A 24803-nucleotide genomic window follows, 5' to 3' on the forward strand; every position below is an offset into this window, starting at 1 on the left:
GTGATTGTTTTATGAAAAGCATTTGCCCACAGGTGATATGGCATTTTTGTCTTCTATCATTTTTCTGTGAGAGCTCATTCAAGAGCACAATGTTTGTCTCATTTTACCACATAGCTGTTATGGGGGCATTTAGTGCACTGGATGAGGTACACCACATGTTGTGATAGGCATAGGTGGCACCAAGGATCTTGAACGGAGTGTTGTGGGCGGGTACTGGTCATCTTAGCAGAGGCGATATGTCTGCAGGTTTCGCAGCTTTTGTTATTGGTGGGTCCGGTGCACGGTGCTGCTTTGAGTTGGTAGGTCCTTGTCTTTGGGGAGCTGGGTTCTGATAATGAGCTTAGGGAGGTTGGAGGATTGTTTGAAGGCCAGAAGTGGGCGTTCAGGAAAGATTTTTTTCAGGATGGGATCCCCATGAGTAATTGTTTAATGATACCCCATATGGGTTCCATTGCGGGGTGATAGGTGACAACTAGTGGTGTGGGGTTTTGCCCTCCCATACTGAAGCAGGTTCTCCTTTGTTCTAAGACTGCAGAGGTGTTAACTTCCCACTTCACCTGGAATAGTCTCTTACAACACATTAACTCCTTATGCTAAACAATCTGTCCCACCTTGTATTTAGCTGTGATACTCAAAGTATCTTTCCTAGAACTGTAGAAGAGCTCTGTGTAAACTCGAGAGCTTGTCTCTTTCAGCAACACAAGTTGGTCCAATAAAAGATGTTATTTCACCCACTTTGTGTCTCTAGTATCCTGGGACCAACAAGGCTACAACAACACTAGGAACAACAGTGAATTTAGAGTACAGAGTGAGGTTAAAAGAAGTCAGAAATGGCTGGAAAGCCAGAACCTGCCTTTGCAGTGAGAATATAGGCATGAATTAGATTGTAGTAGAATACTCATGCCAGTTCAAAGAGCTTTTTTAGGAATTTATCACCTGATAATAACAATCCAATTTAAAATTAAACATAGCCTACATAGTTTTAGCCTGGAATAGGATTTTTATTTAAAAAAGGAAATTCTTCAGAACTATGGTCCAAACTGGCTTCTCCTTTGCAGAACCCCTGGGGAGGGGAAAGAGAGGCAGGAGAATTCTGAGAGCTTTATTTCATGGAGTTCCTTGCAAAACGTTCCTGAAATGGGGAGAATTTAAAGGATGGTGAAATGAGGAAGGGATGAGGACTTCCAAACCAGTGGATAACGGGGATCTACAGGAAAGCACAACCCAGATCTGTGTAGGCAGAAGATGTCCAGGGGTATGTCTACACTGGAGCTGGGATCCAGCCTCCCAGCACAGGATGACAGACTCACAATAGCAGGGGTGAATCTAGTGCACTAAAAATAGCAGTGTGAATCCTGCCGTTCGAATTCTCAATCCCACCTGACCCACTAGGCTTAAGAGCCTGAGTGGCAGCCCGAGCCGCAACTGCCACATAGCTAGTTTTAGCAGAGTAGCTTGAGCCCTGCTACTGCAAATCTGTCTACCCAGGCTGAGAGGCTCACACTTGCTGCAGTGTATATATACCCCATAGGAACAGCTTCTGTCGCTGTTCAGCAGTCCTCTGGGCCCTCCTGCCAGGAGGGCTCCGATCAGAGTCACACTACCATTGGTGTCCCCCTGCACTTGCTCAGTAATGTTATTAGCTTAAGAGGAGCTGTTTTGCATTTAATAACCATCTTCCATGGCAAAGGAAAGGAAAGGAAAGGAAAAAATACAGCATCCTATAATCAATTCCCTGACAAGTGACTACATGAAAAAGGCCCCATTTTACTCAACAGATTTGCTCCTTGTGTGTATTCAGTCATATCTCATTGATTTCAGTGACACAAATACACCTTTCCTGCTTTTAATTATTTTACCCTGCAGAGCCAGCACTTCATAAACACATGTGTTTATTAAGTACCAATCAGTTACACCTTTGCAAACTCACTGCAGACCAGGCCTGATCTAAAGGCAATGAAGTTGCACACGTGCCACTGACGGCCTCATTGATCTTGCAGAACTTTTATTAAATGATGAAAGTGAAATAAGGTGAAGGTGAAAAATGACCCAGCTTGACTTTCAGAGCCCAGCCTCACTGTGGGGTCCCAGCAGTAATGGAAGAAACCCTCAATCTTTCTCCTAGTAAAATGAGCACAATGACGTGGATATCAGTGAGGTGCAACAAATATGGAGCTCCACATTGACATTCACATGGACACTTTTCAGGTTAAAGATGCTCTTTAAGTCTGGAATTCTGCCTTTAGCTTACACTGTTTTATGTCACTTTTTCACAAGAGCCAAAGCTAAGGAGGAAGTGTCCATGCAAACTATGAATTTTTCCAAGTTTAGCTAGATGGCATCACAACTGCAATACTAGTTACAAATATTGCTGAATTTAATAGCGTGTCCATGCAAACGATGAATTTTTCCAAGTTTAACTAGATGACATCACAACTGCAATACTAGTTACAAATATTGCTGAATTTAATAGCAGATATTAAAGTGCAAACATTGCAGTTTTAAATTAATTTTATCTAAAGGTTGAAAAGAAGCTCTCCTATAAATCTATTTACAGCTTTCCTGCATGTCTTAAAGCCTTTTATTAAGCTTTATGCACATCACCAAACTACATTAAATCACCTCTACTCCATTAATAAGCTTTGATAACTGAGGAGGAACATAGTCACTGAAATGAATTGATTCACAGTAGATACTATAGCACACGCAGCATGCATATTATTTTTGCCAGTTTTAAAAAAATACTGTGACTGTATTTAGGTACATCAGTTTTTCAGTATTTATGATCACATGTACAATATATAGAAGATAAAAAAACAGCCGTGGATGAATTCATGACTATAATATTCTCTAAAGGTCATGAACTCTTTTCAGGTTATGGATAGTGCCAGAACTACAGGAGGAAATTAAGACTCATATTTTGGGGCAGATATTTATATTGAAACAAGATTGCACTGGGGTCTCCATAAATATTTTTATGATATAGAGGAGGAATTTTCCTCTGAAACTTTTTGTATAAACACAAAACCTTTAGTGAGCAATTAATGCTGAGTGAGAATTGTTGTTAGTCCTCTGCATACCCATTCCTTGAGGTAAGCTGTGCTGTGGAAGCATCATGATTACTGGATTGTTTTCACACCATTTCACAGCTAGCATTCAAAATTCATGAGTCAGGCCCATAAGCCATAAGATTTTGGAAAAAGAATAGATTTGGGGTTCTTTTTATTTGCCTTCTAGGTTTTGAGCCTTCTGGGTTCATATTTTCAAGCATTTTCTCTGCAACCAAGAGGGCTAGAAATTTAGTTTAAAAAAAAGAAAAGAAAAAAGGGAAAGCTGAGCTCCTCCTGTGACTCCAGGAACCTTAAAAAAGGACCAAATCGTGCAAGAGCTGGCAACACTGCTACTGCTCTACATGCCCCCTTTCTACAGTATTTTAGATAGTATATGGCACTTCAGTGTTATACAGACTACGTGTTTCATATGTAATGTAATTCAAAAAAACTGGGAACCAGAGGAAAGACAGAGCCATGGTGAGCAAATATATCAGTGAGTTTATAATTCTAGGTTTTCTTAGTGGAAATGATAATGCTCATCATTCTTGTGATTTTGTGCAGTGTATATGGTTTTATAAAAATGTGACTATAATGTAACTGGAATATGCTTCATGCAAAAGGTCTCTTGTAAGGTATCATTACAAAGTTTATAATCTACTGAGTGTGATCATCCTATTTGTATAAATGTACCACTCTTGTATCTGAAACTAGAAATATGTGTAAGCAGAGTCAGGATGAGCGCTACCTGACATCTGGTGGTGAAGTGTAGGGAGTGTGGAAAGAATTTCAAGAATTTCAAAGAGTGTGGAAAGATTTGCATTGGCATCCACCCCCCACTTAGCATAAGCCCACAGCAGACTAGGATGGTTATTTTAACAGCTCTGGGATCCCCAATTTCTTTGTTATTGGGCCAGGAGGAAAAAAAAGTTTGTCACCCTGATTGTGTGAATGGGGAGCTGTGGGACTGCTTTGTGACAGAGATGACTCAACCTCAGTTGGGTGGTACTTGCTAAACATGGGACATGGGTTCCAAAAGCCCATGAATTGAGAGCGGTTGGAGATTGATGTGTACACCTGATGGTATGGGCCCCTTTTGAGGGCCTGGAACACCAATTGCACATCCTCCTCTCTCCACTGTTAAAGAGTAGAGCTAATTTTGATTCCATTAGGAGTCCATCTAGAGACTGTTGGGCCAATGGTGCACCAGCACCAGGGCTCCCCTACGAAGAGCTGAGCTGAGATCACTGAGTGCTGTGTTAACCCATGGGGGAGCCTGAAGACCTATTGCTAAGCAGAGCAGTTTGCAGTGTGTTGGAGCAGCGGGTGGAACAGTGAGCAGGGTGTAGTGGTTTGCACAGACAGCTGGAGGAGCGGCACAACTGGTGTGGTGAAGTGGGTTGTGGTGAAGGCTACAGCAGAACTCCACAGAGAGGTGGAGCAGTTGGCCCTGGCCCATGTAAGGTGCCCCTTAACATTCTGTGTGGACTCTCCCCCCTCCCATGTTCACTCAGGCTGGGGGGGTAAAACTCTGCAGATAAACTCTTGTATTCTGGGGTGGCACTGACCAGAGACTTTTGGGTTGTTGGACTTTGGGGTAATGACATAAGACCCTAAGGGGAAAAGGACAATGCCAAATGTACTTGGAGGTGGGTTTTGTTTATGATTTGTGTTATAATCCTGTTTGTGGTGTTTCTCCAATGGGATGCCGCATTGTTTATTAAACGGATTTTGCTACACTCAGACTCCGTGCTTGCGAGAGGGAAAGTATTGCCTCCTAGAGGCGCCCAGGAAGGTGTGGTATGTAATTGTCCCAGGTCACTGGGTGGGGGCTCGAGCCAGTTATGCATGGTGTTATTAAAACGGAACCCCTGGATACTGAACCCGGCCCTTGTTGCTGCCAACTCAGAGGGGCAGAAGGGTTACATATGAAATATAACTCTGAGGGCCTATTGTAATTATGTAAAGTGTGGGGCATTAATGGTGGTGTGTAATCTTGATGACTCCCATTAACTAGGACCATTGTCTGCATATGGCTGTGTTTCACCTGTAAGTCCTCCTGTATAAGTGTATGCTGGCAAGTGGGTAATGAAGTCTTGCGGTGACATGTGATCATGTCACCTGAACTGGAATCTATCTTTAACCTGGTGTCTTTCCATTGAGAAGGAGGGAGTGGGAACTCACAGAGGGACAAAAGGATTCCCACCTTATCCAAAAGATATATAAAGGGGTAGAAGAGAACAAAGAGAGGAGGGAGCCATCATGAAGAATCCCCTAACTACCACCTAAGCTGGGACAAGAGGTGTACCAGGGGAAAGAATTGTGCCCAGGCCTGGAAGGTGTCTCATCTGAGAAAAAACCTACTGAAACATCTCTGAGGGTGAGATTATCTGTATTCAGTTTGATTAGACATAGATTTGCGTGTTTTATTTTATTTTGTTTGGTAACTTACTTTGTTCTGTCTGTTACTACTTGGAACCACTTAAATCCTATTTTTGTATTTAATAAAATCACTTTTTACTTATTAATTAACTCAGAGTATGTGTTAATACCTGGGGGAGCAAACAGCTGTGCATCTCTCTTTATCAGTGTTATAGAGGATGAACAATTTATGAGTTTACCCTGCATAAGCTTTATACAGGGTAAAATGAATTTATTTGGGTTTAGACCCCATTGGGAGTTGGGCATCTGAGTGCTAAAGACAAGCACACTTCTGTGAGCTGTTTTCAGGTAAACCTGCAGCTTTGGGGCAGGTAATTCAGACCCTGGGTTGTGCTGGAGCAGACGGGAGTGTCTGGCTCAGCAACACAGGGTGCTGGAGTCCTGAGTTGGCAGGGAAAACAGGAGCAGAGGTAGTCTTGGCACATCAGTTGGCAGCTCCCAAGGGGGTTTCTGTGATCCAACCAGCAACAATTATCCATTAATAGTAAAATGAAATGTAGAAGTATATGCTGTATGGTTGAGCTAGGTGTTTATCTTCTAATGCCAACAAGCATACTATACCAGTACTGCTGTAGAAAGCTAGTCCACTAGAAGCACTGAACTCTTCAATGAAAAACTGGGAAAGGGAGATCTGCTCATCCGTGGTCAGTGACTCATTCCCATGTTTCCAGTACAGCATCAGATCATCTTCATTATAAGCATCTAGGAGAAAATAAAAGCTAAATTACTAACTCTGCTAGGCTGAAGCTTCCACTTGTTTCATCAGGGACAGCACCTTAACTCAAGCTGGTTGGAAAAATTTTAACGAAACATTTTTGTGTCGGAATTTGCCAATTCATCGATATCTAAATGTTTCACAGGGATTATTCAGTTTTGACAAAGTTCCTGATGGAACCCAGCCAGAGTCACAATGGAATCCTGCCTTTCCTTCCAGTCTACCTGCCTGGCTCCTCAGCAGAACTGGGACCCTACAGCTTCCAGGATCTGCAACTCTGGGGCAGCCCAGCCAGCAAACTGCCCCAGACCTGGGACTCCTTTTCCTGTCACCGAGAATTTTGAAATTTTTGCTTTTCAGTCCAAATCAGAATGAAACCATATTTTTCAATATTGAAATTCTCTGCAAAATAGAATTCCCTTTCTCCACCCAGCTCTACCGCTTCTATAGTCCTTGGTTGGGGTGGGCAAATAAGGCCAGGTGAGATAAAAATTGCCCCTGTAAAATATAAACTATTTGACAGTGGCAAAACAAACAATTTTTTAAAGGCTTGAAAAAATTCAGTCAGTTGATTCCTACATTCTCTCATTTTTGTGCATCTTTGCTCTCTCTTTTTTCAGCCTAGTCCATAAAGCAGAAGTTTCACAATGTCACAAGAGGCCAAATTCTTAAGTCATTACTCAGTTTTAACTTGGTCCTTACTCAGGTAAAATTCCCTTCAAAGTCAACAAGATTTTTGACTGAGGAAGGACACTTCAGGATTTGGCCCAGGGTATTTCCAACCTAGCTGGAACCAGGAGCAAGCAAAAGTCTCATGAGAGTGGCTTTCTTGTGATAACCAAAGGGGTTCAAACACATTTTGGTGATTATTTGAACTTTTGAGGCTTATCTGTAGTAAAACCTTTGCAGCAATTCTCCCGACACTGGTTTGGATTTGAATCCTGGCTATGGAAATGTACAAGATGCACACAGTGAGCTCACACCTGGGATGGGGGGAAACCTCTGCTATTTGCTGCCTAAGGGGTTGATCCCATAACTACGCTATGTACAGAACTCCCATTGAAGTTAAGGTAATTCAACACGTTTCGCAGCTGCTGGATTGAACTCTAAGGGCCTGCTCCTACACCCACTGAAATCAATGGGAGGTTTGCCATTGATTTCAGCATGAGTAGATGCAATGCTGGCAGACCAGGTGCCAGCTCCTGCCAAGACCTCCGGTCTTTGCTGAACACTGACAAATTCAGAGCCAGGAACCAGTTAGTATTGTTTAAACAGATATTAGAGTTAAAAGAATGTGTTTAGACTTTATGAAATGCTGGTAGGATGCTGCATGTATTCCCCTTACTTATAATATCTATATCCCATGTTACAGGGTAATATTTATGTGTTTGCTCTGTAACTACAAAAATGTTTGCTAAGGGCAGGTCTACACTTAAAATGATGTGCTGCTGTAGGGCTTTAATGAAGAGAGCTCTCCCATCGTCGTAGTTAACCCACCTCCCTGAGAGGCGGTACTTATGCTGATGGGAGAAGCTCTATCGGTGACACAGAGATGTCTACACAGGGGTATAACTGTGTCACTCAGGAATGTGGATTTTTCACACCCCTGAGCGACATAGTTACACCTATATAGGTCTGTAATGTAGAGTAGACTTAAGCCTGCAAACCCCCGTAGTCAGGAGAGAAGCATTACCACATAGGAAATACTGGTTTATCACAAGAGGTGTCATCTCCCCCCCAACAAAGGAAGACCTACACCAGACCCACCACAGCTTGAATGCTGAGGGAAGGGAATAAAAATCCCTGTTAAGAAGAAATTATCATCACTATGCTGCTTAGAATTTGGAGAGAGCAATATTTCTAAGCATAAGCAAGAGATTCCCAATAGGTATAGCTTGTTAGCCGTAAAAGACATACAGAGCTTGTATATATAGCAGCTACTATTTGGGAACCTAAGACTGTAATTCATTTGTGTGTGTTTGCACCTTCTTTAACCTTGTAAATAACTCTCTGATTTCTTGTTCCTAGTTAATACACCTTTTAGTTAGTTTATTACAGGATTGACTACAAGAGTTGTCTTCAGTGAGAGATCTAAGGTAGAACTAACCTGGGGTAAGTGACTGGTCCTTTCGAACTGGGAATAACCTGAATATTGTTGTGATTTTTAGTGTAAGGAACCATCTATCAAAAAGGCAGGCTTGCCTGCCTGGCAAGATAGACCAGAGTGCTGAAGGAGACTGTCTGTGACTCCGTGTTAAGGTTGTTAAGGTGCTTATGGAGTTTCCATTTGATATTTTGTTGGTGAAATCTAATTACAGAATACCAATTTGGGGTTTGTGCTCTGCTTCTTCACAGTTTACCCTGAGGTTGGCACCTATGTTTGTGAGCCACTTTGGGCAACCAGACAGTAGGTTCAGGCCTAAATCAGCTCTAATGTCTGGCTACCATTATCAGGCATAACATTCGGTGATGTACTGTAGAGACTGCAGTTTGTATGGTTTTTACTAGTCACCAGGAGAACAAGATCTAGAAGCCTTTGTATTCTGTTGTTATTCACAGATACTTTCAGATCACCTTTAAAAATGAATTATGCTGAAGGACAAATGACTCCATCTTTCAACCTACTATTCTCTATGCCTTAGAAGTAGGCAGGAGCATCTTTACCTTTCTTGAATATTCAGTGTTCTGGGGGGGTGGGTGGGGGGGTTATTCCCAAAAGTCCCCAGAAAGGCCGGTGTTCTGTATGTGTAGACTGAAAGGCTCTGGTCACATGTCTTCCAAAGTAAGTGTAGAAAGGCATCTAGCAAGGGGGAATTACTATGACATAAATGAAGTGTAGGTAAGGAGACACATATAATGAATATATATGGTACTATGATTGAGTCAAACTTACAACTTTCCAGTTCTAGAGAGCAGTTCTGAGTGTCCAGAGGAAATCGGCTGAAATCCATAAAACACATGGAAGAAACTGTAATCCTACAATAAGGACCAGAAAACAATTGTTTAAGGTAATTTTCACTAATTCCTAAAAGGAATTTGTGACTTTGTAGACATCTTATTGTGGACCCTGGAGTCACTGAGGGGTTTCAAAAGTTTTCTAATTTTTGGCTTTTTGAATTACATATTCTAAAATCTCTTTTTTGATTAAAAGGTAAATCCAAACTAGTGGGAGACTTTTTAAAAAAACAGACAATATTATCTTATTACTATTTCACTCCCAATTTTTAATCTCCCCATTGGGCTGGCTCCCCATTTTCCACCACTGAAAGTTCATGTTGCTTGCTATCACTTTGTAATTCTTCGTAACTGGTTATACTTCAAAATTTACACCTTAACAAGACCAACAGGGGAAGTTCAGAATTCTTGGCGCTATTATTTCCAGTCTTTCTGACTCCAGAGCCAAGGAGACATCAGTACAGAGGATATTCTTCTGGAGGGTAATTTCACAACTAGAAAGGCTATAAAATATAATTCCATAAAAAGATAAACCCTGATTTTCAAGCTCCACCCACTCACACTGGGGACTGCACATGGAAAAATGCTTAATATTTTTTATGCATGCATGTTTGAAAATCATTCTAAAAAATGCAGGAAAATCCAAGCAAAGATGTTGATTCTGTCATTCCATTTGCTTTTCCATGAGTGTGTGGAGGATCAGTGTCCCTGACATTATGGCCAATAAACGTAAATAAAAGGTTAGAGGCAGCAGTTCAAATATAAATACCGTATATAGTTCTAGTTATCGCTAAGTTTCCCTATGCTGTCACAGCCTGCTTGACATTTTGTTTGACTGATCTTCCAGTGGCAAACCCAAATTGAATTCTACTGTGCTTATAATTGAATGTCAATGACTCATGGCTGGTGACTGCATTGTGGATGGACGTTTACAAGTGTAGGAACTTATGTGGTTGAAATAAGGCTTTGAAGTTGACACTTCTTTAAAATGATGTATAAAATTTGTACCTCTGTGGGTGCAGTTGTTTCAGTCTATGCAGCTGCAGAAGATTCAATAAACCAGAAGTTGTATATTGATTGATAGAATGAAGATAAGATTATCAAGAATTTTTTTAAATAACATGAAATCTTAGACTCTGGACATTGTAGGTAAATCTGTGGAATATGCATATTTTCCACAAATAAGGATATGGATTACAGCCTAACCTAGGATGTGATATCAAAAGATGCATTTTATGAACATATGATTCTTTAAGAAGACAGGCATTAATATAGCTGAGGCTATAGACTCACTGTATGACCTTAATCATTCTAAAACAAAGAATGTTTCCTTTGATCGATTTCACACAAGGAAGTATACTGCACTAAATTGAAAGTAGACAGTCTCCTGCAGGACTTTGTGATTGGCAGACATAAAAATCTTGATATCTGTTTAATGTGTGTGTGTGTGTGTGTGTGTGCACGCACGCATGCATATACATATATTTGACTACTACTCTCCAGACAAATAACTGAAATGCTTGGGGAGATCTAAGAACTATCAGTGTCAAGTAGTGGGGGAAGTAATAATTGCTGCGCCTCTAAATGTCTGTGGCCTATATTTACTCTGTGGCCTGCGTTTTACAGGAGGTTAGACTAAACCAGGGATCAGTAGCCTTTGGCACGTACCTTGCCAGGGTAAGCTCCCTGGCGGGCCAAGTCAGTGTGTTTACCTGTCGCGTCAGCAGGTTCAGCCGATCGCGGGTCCCACTGGCCACGGTTCCCATCCCAGGCTAATGGGGGCTGCGGGAAGCAGTGTGGGCAAGGGATGTGCTGGCCGTGACTTCCCACCGCCCCCATTCGCCTGGAGCGGCAAATCGTGGGCAGTGAGAGCTGGGATCGGCACAACCTCCTGACGCAGCAGGTAAACAAACTGGGCCAGCCTGCCAGGGTGCTTAATCTCTATGCCCCTGCACTGGGGAAAATTTTATCCATTAAGATCATCTTTGCCACATCATGCAATGTACATAAGACTCCTCAATAAAAAAAATCACAAGACGTTGCAGATAATAGGGGGAAGTTTAATGATGCAGTTATTGTCTAGAACATCAGCCAATTTCTTGTAGGGAAATTAGGGTTTCTTTAACAATTCTAAGCACTGCACAGTTGCTATAAACTCCAGTAATCTACTCTGACTGTATATGTGGAACTCCTAATGATTTTATGGCAATGCTGTGCAGGTACCATAGAGAAAAAATATCAGAACTGACATCATTAATGCAGAGCCAAGGGGAAAATTTTGTTCTCTGTTAGCAATTTCTGACTATTGCAATCACTGGACAGAAATGCACAATAAGTACTGCAATATTAATACAACCATTGACATTAATGGTCGTATGCAGCATTGCTCCCAGGATATGGGACACAAGGTGGGTGAAGTAATAGCTTTTATTGGCCCAACTTCTGTTGGTGACAGGGCCAAGCTTTCGAAGGTCTGAAGAGCTCTGTGTAGCTCAAAAGCTTGTCTCTTTCACCAGCAGAAGTTGGGCCAATAAAAGATCTCACCCACCTTGTCTCTCTCATTAAGAGTAGAAGTTTTTTAATAATAGCAATCTCTTATATCTGATGTCTTTTCATGTAAATTTTAAAAAAATGGACAAGATGTAAACATTTCCACCATCCCAACACACAAACAAAAGGAAATGTTTAAGAGGGGAATGATGGGAAATTTTATAAGCTGTAATGTCAATTCTGAATTTATTTTCATACTAGTAAACTAGGGATTTCAAATACTTGGCAAATCACATTAGCTGACATAAAGCTTGTCTTAGGTACTGACATACAGGTGGTCACCAATTCCCAGGGTCTCCTTAGTGAAAACAGGGATTAATGCTAGTCCACATCTCAGAATCTTGAAGAGGTGTTTAAGGTTCCTTATTTGGAAAGGACCAATGTGTCTTTGGGTCAGCCCTGAGCTGCCACCTTATATGCAACAGAACCTGTGACAACCCCAACATATTGAACAAATAAAAAAATAAACCACTATGAAAACTCCATATTTAACCACAAGGATCTCAGATAATTTCTCAGCTTGACAATTTCTTTGCTTGCTCTGTCCAGGCAGGCAGCAGCCATGTAGTATTTTGCTGCTGATAGTTATAGGGGGGATAACTGTCCTTACCTTAGGCTGAAGAGTATGTTGCCATCAGGGTACACTCGGAGCATCACATTCTCCATAGTTGTATCATGGATGAAAGATCTTTTGGAATGGACAAAAAATACATCAGGTACCCAGATCTTTTTGATCAGTCTTCCATCAAAGGTCATGCTTCTGTTTCTGGTACTAGGAAATGAAAGCCTCTCATCCTTCCAGTAATGTCTGAGGTATAAGGTCATTGTGAAGTCCTTTGCATAAAGAAAATTAAGAGGAAGAAATGCATGTGTTTTTTTCCTGGTTCTGAATATAGCAATAATAACCAGTACAACTAATCAAATCTGATGACTTTGAACTACTTCTGCTCTGAGCTTCAAGAGCAGAATTCTCAAACCAGAGAGAGGTCACCAAAGCCACGCAGTGAGAGCACAACACAGATGGAAGATATCTTGAGATACTTGCTGTTTGCCCTGGTTAGGTGGTACTTATAGTTCAGCCAGCAAAGGGCCTGGTTTTGAACTCCATGCTACTTTCTTACACAAACACAACTACCACTGATTTCAATGGGCTGTTAGATTGGGCCCAAAATATAAAACAGTCCCAAAAGGAAAACAGCATTTTAGGAAGTAGGATAAAAGCAACTGAAATTACTCTACAGCCCTTCCACTGAACTTTTTGCTGTTTTCTCTTGATGTCACATTAACACCTCATTTTTATCATTTGCAGCCAATAACTGAGTTCCTATTATCTAAAATATACAAGAACAAATTCTGATTTCAAGTTACACTCATGTAAATCTACTGGGTTTACACCAGATTTGCACCATGGTAACTAAAGTCAGAATTTGACTCAAAAATGTAAAATATTGGCACATGGACCCTGAGGAACATATTATAACTCACAATGAATGAATGGGTTTGTGTGTACGTACTATTGCAGGTGGGGCTGGCAGCACCACCTATTATTAATATGGCCCAACACTTCCCATTATAAGAACCTGTTTTCTGTGTCCTATAAATTTTTCAAACTTAAACCACTTGGGCTGAATTTTTCCAGATTGGGTCTCTGCCTCAGGATGAATTTTTTTGGAGAACTTCAGCCAAAATCATTTTCTGTAATGTGATCTACTAGTATGGACCTTTGAGCTGTTGTGGTATCCCATTGACGTCAGTGGCACCCCGCACAAGACTAATGGATCCCATAGCAAGATCAGGGCCTGTGGCCTAAAACTACATGTGAAGTGAGAAACTAATATTGTAAATGTGCTCTTTATTCAGAGTTAACCTGTGTGGGCATTCCAAGATTAAATGACGCAGCAATAATGTAAGTGAAGCTGGGAATATGGCACGAACAGGATGCCTTCACAACTTTATGTTCTTGACTAGCAGTAAGAGGTTTTCCCTCTCCAAGACTGTGTGCACAGTAAGATTTTTGGCAGATTCTTCCACCACTGCTGTGTCACTATTGCAGCTCCACTAGCACTAGCAAAGATGGGAGTGCTAATGTATACTGGATACTGGCATCTGCCTACCAGCTAACAGTAGGTCTATATGGCATAGTGGTAGAAATGTGGGTGGCCAGTATACACTACCACTTAAGACCACTGCTAGCCCCAGTGATGCTGCACCAGTGCTACAGCAATTGAGGGACACAAGGCTCAGTGTAGGCATTGTGTCTTTGAGAGAGAAAACCTCTTAGTGCAAGTCAAGGACATAAAGTTGTGATGCAGAATGAATGAAAGTTGCCTCTGTGCACAGGACCCGCAAAAGCTAAAGGCTTGCAGAGTGATTTTCAAAGGTGTGTAACACCCAGGAACTCCCCCTCAGCTTAACAGGAACTACGGAGTGCTCAATACTTTTGAAAAATCAAGCTATTAAGTGCTTTGTCCCTTGGCACACAAGAGACATTTAACACATATTTACATGTAGCATCTATCAATTTGAATGAAAATTACTTTCATGTATCAATATGATAATATAATCTTGTAGGATTCTACTTCTTTAACTATATTGGTTCTACATCAGAATCTTGGAGGGTTATTTCTGAAGCCTATGTGATCCCAGAGTTTTGGTTACAATTCTGTCTTCCATCAGTTTAGTAACAGGATTTAAGTGATAAAACTTACCATGTCAACTTCTGAAATGCTGTCAATACTTTCCACCTGCACATCAATGCCCACTGGTATTGGTGACCCTTCAAAACAGCAGAACAAAAAATGTGACCGGAAGTGACAAATGTTTTTCATATATACATATATGTTAATATAAACCTAAACTACATGCACTGCTCGCCACCTCTCCACACATGTGCTGCCTTGAATTAATTTTAAAACTGTTATGTGCACTGACTCCAACCTTAGTAACCAAAAGAGAAAGTCAATGACAATGAAAGAAAACCTGATTTTAAAAATCTGATCAAATAAGCACATGTTCTTCAGTGATCTCTTTGCAATCTAGCACAGGGTATGACTTGGATTTACAGCATGACCCTGAAGTTTGGTGAGTGGAAAAAAGTTTTCTTACAATTCTGAAACTATTGAAGTTTACGCAACTTATTAGAATGGCCCTGCGGAAAACTTACATAAATACCAGTATCAAATATACCAGTGCTTGTAAAGACTACTTAATAGTGAAAACTTTTCCTCCACCTTCTAAAGAAAATTATTTATTATATGCCTAAAGTAACTGTACTAGGTAACTAATAAAAGTTTGTCCTATAATACCTTGAAATGGATATAAGTCCCATAAATAGGAAAGCTGCTCACTGACTGCTTAGTAAAACCATATTCTAATCTGTTTCTCAGTGCTGGTGCAACTACACTGGTACTAACAACAATGCAACATAAGAACGGCCGTACAGGGTCAGACCAATTGCCCCTCCAATCCAGTATCTTGCCTTCTGACACTGGCCAATGCCAGGTGCTTCAGAGGGAATAAACAGAACAGGTAATTGTCAAGTGATCCATCCCCTGTCACTCATTCACAGCTTCTGGCAAACAGAGGCTAGGGACACTTCAGAACAGACATAGCTCCCATGTTTTTACCACCACATCATGAAAATCTGCTCACAGAAACATTAACTATTATATGACTACGGAATGGCAGTAAGGACACTGGCTGTGATGACCAGGGAGAGTATGGGAGAAGATAGATAGATACTAATTTAACTGCTCTAAGATTTTATAAATAAATTAAATTCCTAATCAAGTATTTTGCAAGTCAAAGCTCCCATTCTGCCCACTATTCTGAATTTCAGAGCTCTGGAGAGCACATATAGGTTAAAAATGCATCTACAAAACAGAGGCAGAACAGTTAGGTGACTGCCACTGACTCATACAGGGATTTTTTTGGTATTGCAAAATATTAAAAAGTGCAATATTACAGTTAAATTAAAACAGGTCAAGAAATGAAGAAGTTAAGGTTCCCAGACCAATGCTAACAGTTATGCTTTATATATACACGTGAGTTATCCAGTATATATTTTACAGCAAAGATACCAAGCCCGAAAAAAATTACGCATGTGCTTTACTTCAAGCACATGAGTAGAGACACTGACATTAATGGGACTGCAGAAGTCTGACTGAGAGCAGAATTTGGGAGCACCATAAGTGCAACGTATATCTAAAATAAAATAATGTTACGTTTGTAGGATTGTGGCTTTGAAACCAATGGAACTTCTCACATGTGTAGAGTTATAAACGTGCCAAAGCATTTGCAGAATCAGTACCTCAGTCAGTAACATGGAACCAGAGAACCAAGAACAACCGTGTATCCCTCTGCAATATGGCTGACACATTGTTGCTGTCAGAACATTTGGACTAGAGGGGAAAAAAAGAGCTGAGGATGTAGGAGAAAGTCAAAGAGAGCTCAACATGAGAGGAAAGGAAAGACATTTGCATTTAACAATTATTGACCATAGATCAGGGGTTCTCAAACTGGGGGTCGGGACCCCTCAGGGGGTCACGAGGTTATTACATGGGAGGTCACGAGCTGTCAGCCTGCACCCCAAACCCCAGTTTGCACCCAGCATTTATAATGTGTTAAATATATTAAAATTGTTTTTAATTTATAAGGGGGGGGTCGCACTCAGAGGCTTGCTGTGTGAAAGAGGTCACCAGTATAAAAGTTTGAGAACCATTGCCATAGATGATATTATTTTCACATCTTTGATGCTTAATAAATTATTTAAAAAATGTAAATGAATGTACCTCAATACAGTATGCATTATTTTCATCGCTCTTAACTAATTTATGTATACAAAAAGCAAGAGAGATTTTGCTTACATGAAGAGACTTTACATAAAATTAAATGTAATACTTTGTATCTGACCCCTTTAAACCTCTCTCTGCTTCTCCTGCTTCTTGTTTGCCAGCTCTCGAGGCTGTAGTAGCTTCTGCAGATGCTTTGTTTCGAACCTTAAATGGGTGTGTAGGTTGATAAATCTATGCAGCTATGGATTCACTGGCCACTACCTCACCTCCACACTGGCCTAACCCCACCCCTCACTCTGAGGTAGGGCAGATCAAGCATTCACAGAGCTCTAATCCACTGAGTGCAGGAGGTGCAGACTCCTCCACTCACTTTGACCCTAATTTGGTAAAGTACTTAAGTACATGCCTAACTTTAAACATGTGTTGTCCCTTTAATTTCAGTGGAACTGCTCACATGCTTAGAGTTCGGCATGTGCTTAAGTACCTTGCTGCATTGGGGTCTTTCTATATCCTGTCCCTCCCCTACCATGAAACAAATGCATACTGGTCCTTCTCTGGTCAGGGCTTTCTGGATTTATTAGTTGGGTTGGAGCATCTGGTACCCTGAGTCAGAGCCAACTTCCACTAAAATCAATGGTAATTAACCACTGGAACAGATTACCAAGGGAGGAGATACATTCTCCATCACTTGGACTCTTTACATTGAGACTGGATGTTTTTCTAAAAGAAAGACTCTAGTTGAACCACAAGTCGTTGAGTCACTGGGTGAAATTCTATGGCCTGTGTTATACAGAAGGTCAGACTAAATGAATATCATAATCCCTTCTGGCTTTGTTAATCAATGAAGGAATGGAGAGACATCTATTGATATAAATGGCACTGGACTGAGTCCTAAAAGAGAAAAAAGAATAAACTATTCTCTCTCCCCCAGAGGTGGAGTTGATCAGGGTAGAGGTACAGAGATGGGACAGCGTAGGGAAAACTTGTGCTGCTGGTGCCTATGCCACAATGCTGCTGTTAATAAATTCAGTGTCTTAGGCTGACAATGAGGCACCAGCACTACTTTCATTTAAAAATAGTATCGAGAGAAAATCTAGGTTTTTATTTTCCCATTTTAACAAAACGGGGGAATGGGCAAGAGGATTTTTTCATTAAACTGAGCAGCTCCAGTTGCTGCTAGAGAATTTCCACAAATCATTATTTTAGAGGGATTAGTGATTTTCACAATGGAAGTTCCGCAGATTTTCAAGATAATTACTCCTCAGCAGCAAATCCAAATTATTTTCAGATGGATTTATATTTATGCAATCAAATCCTGCCTTGTGGAATCAGTTTTCCTTCATTTTATTTATTTTAAAAGGTCTAAACCAAGCTAATGTTTCTCTCATGAGTATGGAGTTTATTTTCATCAGTAGCCTGAGTGAAAGATAATAGCTGCATATGCAAGTTACGTAACGTTTTTTTTTTTAAATGTAGGTCCTCCCAAATTCTGCAGCATTTTAGGGTCAATTTGTATGGTAGGAATGACAAAATCCTATGACAGACCTTAGAGAATTTTAAGGCATTTTTGTGCAGTTATATCTTTTACCACGTCGTTGCTGTACTCCACATGCATTTCCATAGGAAACATGTAGAATTTAGGGGACTCAGCTAGTGAATTCCAGAAGCTTTGATCTTTCCACAGTGCCATGATACTCAGATCATTCATTACCCAGGAAATAATTTAACCCTTTCTTTTTTGTTCCAGTTTGGAAAAATTTCAATATTCCAACAGTGAATGCATCACTATTTTGCCAAGCTCCCCCAAGCTCCCACTACTAGATGGAGTATCAGACCTCTTCCAGTTGCATGCAGTTGTAACAGGGTATGTTGGCTTTTTAAGGAGGCTACAGACCCAGCATAGCTCACCCCCCGAGTTCTGAGACCTTATGGGAGTTGTAGGCTCGGCAACAATGCATACTGGGAAAGGGGCAGGCATATAAAAATACTCCTGTTCCCTCTGGCAAGGCAGGGGACAAGGAATAGGTAAGACCTAACGATGCTCCCTCCTGAAAAGGGCCAGAGAAGCTGTCTAGAAGAGAGGTCAGGTGGATAGAAGAGTAAGGAAACCACAGGGAGAAGAAAGTACTGTGGAATTTGTTACAGTTCCCTGGGTTGGACAGAGCTGGGAGTAGGGGCAGGGGGCAGTAATAAAGGGTATTTTATCCTTGTACATCTGTTTGTTTGAAGTATTTGAGATGGGACGGTGCCAGAAGTAGGCAAGGCCTAGGATGGAAGTTAGGGGACTATCAGAGTAAAGGAAGAGGCCTTGGGCAAGGTGGTCTTGGGCTTGAAATGTTAAGTGAGTGCTAGTTTCCTGTCAAAGCTGTGTCTTCCAAAAGAGGGTGAGAGGAAGCCCCCTTCACTCCCTCCATCACTAGGGGAAAATTCTGGAGACCTGCGATGGAGGGCTGTGACACAGAGAGGAAAAGATCTAGGTGCTGAATGACATGCTGGAGCCCTTTTTTGCAGTAGATTTCCATTGGACTCTTGCTTGCCTCGGAAGAGACAGAGTTGTTCTAATTTAGCTGAAAGAGTAAACTAAACTACCCAACCAGTAAGATGACCTATGAGGAAACTGAGACAGATGGCACACCTGATAACAGAAAGAGGAAAGAGAAGCCACCTGCGTACAGAAACTTTTACCTTCTACTGGCTAAATATTACCACACATTACAGTTCAGGTATTTCTTAACTGTGTGAGGGTTATCGTGCTCTCTAAAGGCTGCCCTCACAAAGACATGGTGAGCCTTAACACGACCAACTACACACTCGAGCCTTGATCTTGCAGGTCCATGTGCAGTGTGCGATAGGGAACATATGGTTCCACTCCAGTGTAAATGTGAACAAAGACCATACATGTGCTTAAATCACAATAACTATACTTAGATAGTTCTTTTCATCTGTAGATCTCAAAACGCTTCACTAAGGAGGATAAGTAGAATTCTACTGTACATGTAGGGAAACAGAGGCACAGAGAAATTAGATGTTACCCAATATATAGTCATCGCAAATTTAAACAAATTAAAAGGTGAGAGAGATTAATAAATTGAGGCTAGAACTGAAACAAGCTGGAGAGTCAATGAAGACAGAAGAACCAGGAGGGCTCATCCAAGTAGTAAAAACTTCAGAGGAGATGGCTCTTTCACAAAGAGAAGAAGAGAGGCAGATGGTAGATCAGTCAAAGGAGGGGTGTGTGATAGACTCTAGCGAGTCCTCAGAGGGTGATGGTAAAGCAAGACAGTGACTTTTAAAAAAGCCTTTCAAATAATGTAGTTAAGAAACACTAAATAGGAAGATTATTTAAAAGGGATTCAAAGAGCAGCTTTCTCCAACCCCCTCTCTCAAATGGGAGAGTTCTGCCTGTCAAGCCAGTCTGACTGGTGACACAGCAGATCATAGCTGGCCAGGAAACATCATTTTGATATCTGAAAGTGATCGTTTGCCTGGAGTTTAAAGTAACGCTGTGGAAGTTCTGCATGGTGTGAGCAATGCAATTTATTTTCTCCCTCCTCCTGCAGTCCAAGCTGGATTATTTTCTAAGAGTTCCACAATACCTAACAGACAGCTAAGAGACTTGAGGCCATGATATTTTTAAAAGGGCATGGTAAGATATTAAAAGATTTGCATGTGAACCCACTGACTTTCCTTTCCTTTCCATGGGTAACATGACACTACTTTTAGGCAATTACCATTTCTGAGGATGAGGTTTACACTACTGTACAGCTGTTAAATACATAATCCCTTTCTGCTCTCCCATTGGCAGAGGAAGACATCATGCTCACTCACATTGGTCTGGCTTTCAAAAGGACAATAAAAGAAGGAACAGAGTCTCCTAGCAGTTCAACCTTTCATCAGGACTGATTAGTACGGCTCTATGAGCTAAGAGGTGAAAACATTATCTAAAAATTGGAACAGAAGCAATATAGGTACAGGTAATGCTAACAGGAGGTAATGACATGTGGAATCATAATTTAGCCTCCCTCCATACTGCAGATTAAATTGTTTTAGCACGTGGCAGGGGAGGAGGGGAGAGGGCAATTTAAGCAGATTAATGGATAGGGGAAGTTGTGTAGATCATGGCATCAGGGAAGTGGGCAGCATTCAAGCAGTGGGGGATATTTGTATGGACATACGCACATGCTCTATGACTATGACACAAATTGAACAGTTTCTGTTGACGCTAGCCTTTACTTGAGAAGCAAACAGTTTTAGGGCTTGTCTAAACACAGAGGGTTTACTTTGCACTAACTTTTGAAATGGCCTGCATACACATGGCATAAACCCTTAAGAGAGTAACTCTGCATATTACACTTACAAATGTAATACATCCCCTCTGTATTGAGTTAGTGCAGACTAATGTTCATGGGTTTACCTCACTCTTACACTGTACCATTCTGAAACTTCTGAAGGACAATCCAGCATGTTCAGCATTGTTGCAGAGATTTGGGGTAATTTTAGGATGACTAGACAGCAAGTGTGAAAAATCTGGATGGGGGGTGGGGGTAATAGGAGCCCATATAAAAAAAAGCCCCAAATATTGGGACTGTCTCTATAAAATCGGGATGTCTGGTCACTCTGGGTAATTCCCAAATTTGAAACCAGACAATGCACTGTGGGATGGAGTTGGGAAGACTGGATGAAGTGCAGCTGCCATGCTTGTGGCTTCTTGAGCCCACACTGGGGAAAATTTATTCTAAACTGCTCTAGCCCAGCCACACCTAAGATAAAGACTGCTCCTCGCTGCTACAACTAGCCATTGCAATTAACACTTATAAAATGTCTCTGGCGGCTTTTGTTTTGATCAAGAGGTTGTACAAGAATTGCAAACACAAGGTGCCCCAAGCAATGGTTTCCTTCAATTTTTTTTATTTTATTTTTTTTTTAATTTGGAGCAGACAGGTCCTGTGTGAGAGACAGGGTGTTTGTGGCAGCCTATCTTTGACTCTCAAACTATAAGAGCACTATGAAATGAAACAGAAGCAAAGAGAAAATCCAGCCAAGGAAACCATGTGACAGCCAAGCTTTGGGAATAAATGCATTATAACACTGAGTCTTTTTTTTTTTTTTCATGTTTGAGTACAGCCAGAGCTATGTTCTGAATTATAGGTTTGGTTCACTTAACCTCATTTTATAATGCGTTGCAGGCAAAGAAGCATTCTGTGGCAAGAAGTAGAAACAGCACATTAATAGCCTGCTGAGTTTGAGTCAGCTTGACATATCCTATTTGTGAGGTTTACATATGCAAATTAATCTATTAATAAATTAGTAATGTCAGAACTGAATTTTAAAAAGATCATTTGGTAAGAGTCAGAAGGACAAATTATGCTTGCACTTACACCAACAAACATCTAGAATAACATCACTGGTTACAGTGGAGTTATACCACATTTACATCTACGTAAGTGAAGCAGGATTTGGCCCAGTCAGCCTAAAATAGGTGTTCTCATCTCCACAAGGCCACAGACATAGGCAGTGCAAAGTGAACTTAAACTGGACTAAAGAATTCCCCTGACACAGAGGGAATTTCTGTGAGCTTTAGGCTGATGGAGCGTGCATAGCCAGATGCTCTGACCCCGAAGTAAAGGGAAGATTATTTGTTGTGGAAGGAGACTCAGTTGGGCTGCGTTACCAAAATCTTTGGGCATGGCTCCATGCTGTAACACCCAACAGGGTGTAACTGAGGGCAGAATTTGACCTATTTAAAAAAATTCTTTTGTTTTTAAAATACATGCTCTTTACCCAACTGTTCTGACCTGATTTTCCTCCGACCCCCCGCTTCAGTATTGTTAGCTGATGCAGCTGAGCTGAATAAATCATGCTATGGAGCACAAGTGCGTGTGACAGATACAAGTCGACCAGGGCTCACAGCAATGAAATGCTCTATCTGTTAGGCTTGAAAAAAGCATCAGCTTCTGAATGCATAAACCAAAGTGCTGTAAATCTCTCCCATCGTAAAGCCAGATTATGGCTCATGCTGTGCAGGTGCAGTAGCAAGGAGAAAGCACAGCATGCTCTCTTCCCCACTCCAACGTAGCTCTGCAGGTGGCGGCTGTAGTTAGGCAGGCTGTACAGGCTATGCTGGTAGAGCCAGTCGGCCCCAGAAAGGAGTGTTTACAATGGCGAGGGCTCCACACTCTCCATGCTCTCCAGCAGAGCTCCACTGGAGAAGTAAGAGCTATAACTTTTTCAGGGGGTAGCACATGACACTAACCCACATACCCTGGGGTGCCTTTGGAGGCACTGGGCCCAATTCACCTTGGCCCTGACCTTCGTATAGTCATTGCATAGCTGCTAAAATATGCTACCACATCAGAGTGGTGGCATTTGCACCCATTTTGCACTGGGGTAAATGATGCCCCAGGGCAATAGTGAATTGAGCCTGGAATGCCTCCAATGCTACTTTAGTGTAGCACCTCCTCTTTTTCACTCAGGTTCTAGAGAGACACAATTAAAGCTCTACCGTTTGGAAAGAACTGCATCCCGAACAGATTGTTTCCCCACTAATTAGTATTTCATGGCTTCCCGCACCTCCACCTCATACCACCAATTCCCCTCAGTCAGCTGGATGGCCAGAGTGAGAAACCATAGCCAGAAAACACCTGACCACTCAAAAGAAAAAAGTCTTTAAAATAAAACAGGCCAAACCATTCAGTTAGTAAGCAAATAATCTATAGAACAGGTTCAAATGGCAATGTTAATGCTATCAGACCACAGTGATGTTTAAAGGAGGGCTTTTTGTTTGGTTGGTTTTTGTGTGTGTTCAGAGCTGCAGAGACCCATGGTGATGACATCCAGATTAAAGAGAGCAAAATCTATTCTCTGTCTCCAGATTTATTCAGTAATACTAGTCCAATTTCCAACTTCCAGAAATAATTATAGTACTGCACATGGTTCATATGCTCCAAATAATAACTAACCTATATTTTAAGATAGTCTGTATTGTTTGTATTGACTCTTTTCCTTTGGTGTCTTTAACAACAGTGCACGTTCCCCATCACCAATTGCATCTCAGCATGTATTTAAGCTCCCCTTTGCTATATACTGCAGCAATAGATGAAAGTCAATCTCCTTCAAGGAAATGCATATCCTGTATCTCTCCTGTCATGGGATTAATTAGGGTACCCTATCCAAAGTCATGTTCTGATTAGTTAGTTGAGGCTTGGCCCTTTTGGTGATGTCACAACTGTGTATTAACTACCAACGAAGCCTTGATTCCCCATTGCGTTACTCCATGTTTTGTTGGCATAACCCCACTGAAGTCTGATGAAACCCAAACAGGCTTCCAAACCTGCCTGGTTTCCTGCCAACTCGCCCACCTAGCTCCACAGCAGCCTGGGCTTCCAGGGTCCGTGCCTGTCCCCATTGATTTCAATGGGGTTACACCAGCATACAACAAAGAGTAATGCGAAGAGTGAATCAGGGCCAAAGATCATTTTATTGAGACTTTCATCTGTTACTCTTAGAAATTCCCATAGCCTCTCAGTGTTACTCTTATTTACCACTATAGAAATTGCACCCAGTACTATTCTAGATATTAACAGCCCTCTTGTGAAGATTTGGGAAATCCCTGAACAGGAAGATATGGCAGATATGTTGCTACCCACATCACTATTTCTTGTGGATGTTAGCAGGGAAGGGAGATCCAGCTGACTCCTTGTTCTGCTGAAAGCTACTTCTGAAAGACAGAAGTATAACTAGTAATCTGATATTTGAAAATCCACTGGCTGATAAGTTACCATCTTCCTCACTGAGTATGTGTGTATTCACCCATGGCAATATGATCATCAATACCCACTGAAGTCAATGTAAAGACTCCAACTGACTTCAATGGGCACTAGATCAGGCCCTATTACTAGCCATGTTATAATAAGAGGACAGGACTGACAAAAACGAAAACAAAGCTGCCAGGCACCAAAAGAAATGCTTTCTGTGAAAAAAATTAAAACGTGTATATCACAGTGTGCATTCTGAAAGCAGTTTGTACTCACACCAGAAATACTGATTTGTGGAATGGCCCTGTGAAACTGTACTAGAGCTGGCTGGAAAAATTCTGACAAAACATTGTTTCATTGACGTTTGCAGATTTGGCTAAACTGAAATGTTTGTAGACTGCTGGGGAATCCAGGGCTTCCAGGATCTGTAGCTAGCCAGGTGTAGTGTCCCAGAGCTGTGGCTCCATCCCCTTTCCCAGAGCATTTAGGCATTTTTGGTTTTCATTCCTAATAGTAACAAAATCAGATTTTGAAATATCAAAAT

General features: G+C 41.2%; 1 protein-coding gene across 1 annotated transcript in view; it reads right to left on the reverse strand.

Moving 5' to 3' along the window:
• The window catches only part of GABRR3 (gamma-aminobutyric acid type A receptor subunit rho3), a 61602-nt gene that overhangs the window by 11172 nt on the left and 25627 nt on the right, over nt 1-24803 (reverse strand). Inside the window, exons 5-8 of the mRNA XM_075072856.1 lie at nt 14421-14488; nt 12323-12546; nt 9101-9183; nt 6054-6194 (exon numbers count right to left, since the gene is read on the reverse strand). Coding sequence (XP_074928957.1) covers nt 6054-6194; nt 9101-9183; nt 12323-12546; nt 14421-14488 — 516 coding nt within the window. The remainder of the gene's footprint in view (nt 1-6053; nt 6195-9100; nt 9184-12322; nt 12547-14420; nt 14489-24803) is intronic.

This window comes from Chelonoidis abingdonii, chromosome 1, assembly GCF_003597395.2.
Source record: "Chelonoidis abingdonii isolate Lonesome George chromosome 1, CheloAbing_2.0, whole genome shotgun sequence".
Taxonomy (NCBI): domain Eukaryota; kingdom Metazoa; phylum Chordata; order Testudines; family Testudinidae; genus Chelonoidis; species Chelonoidis abingdonii.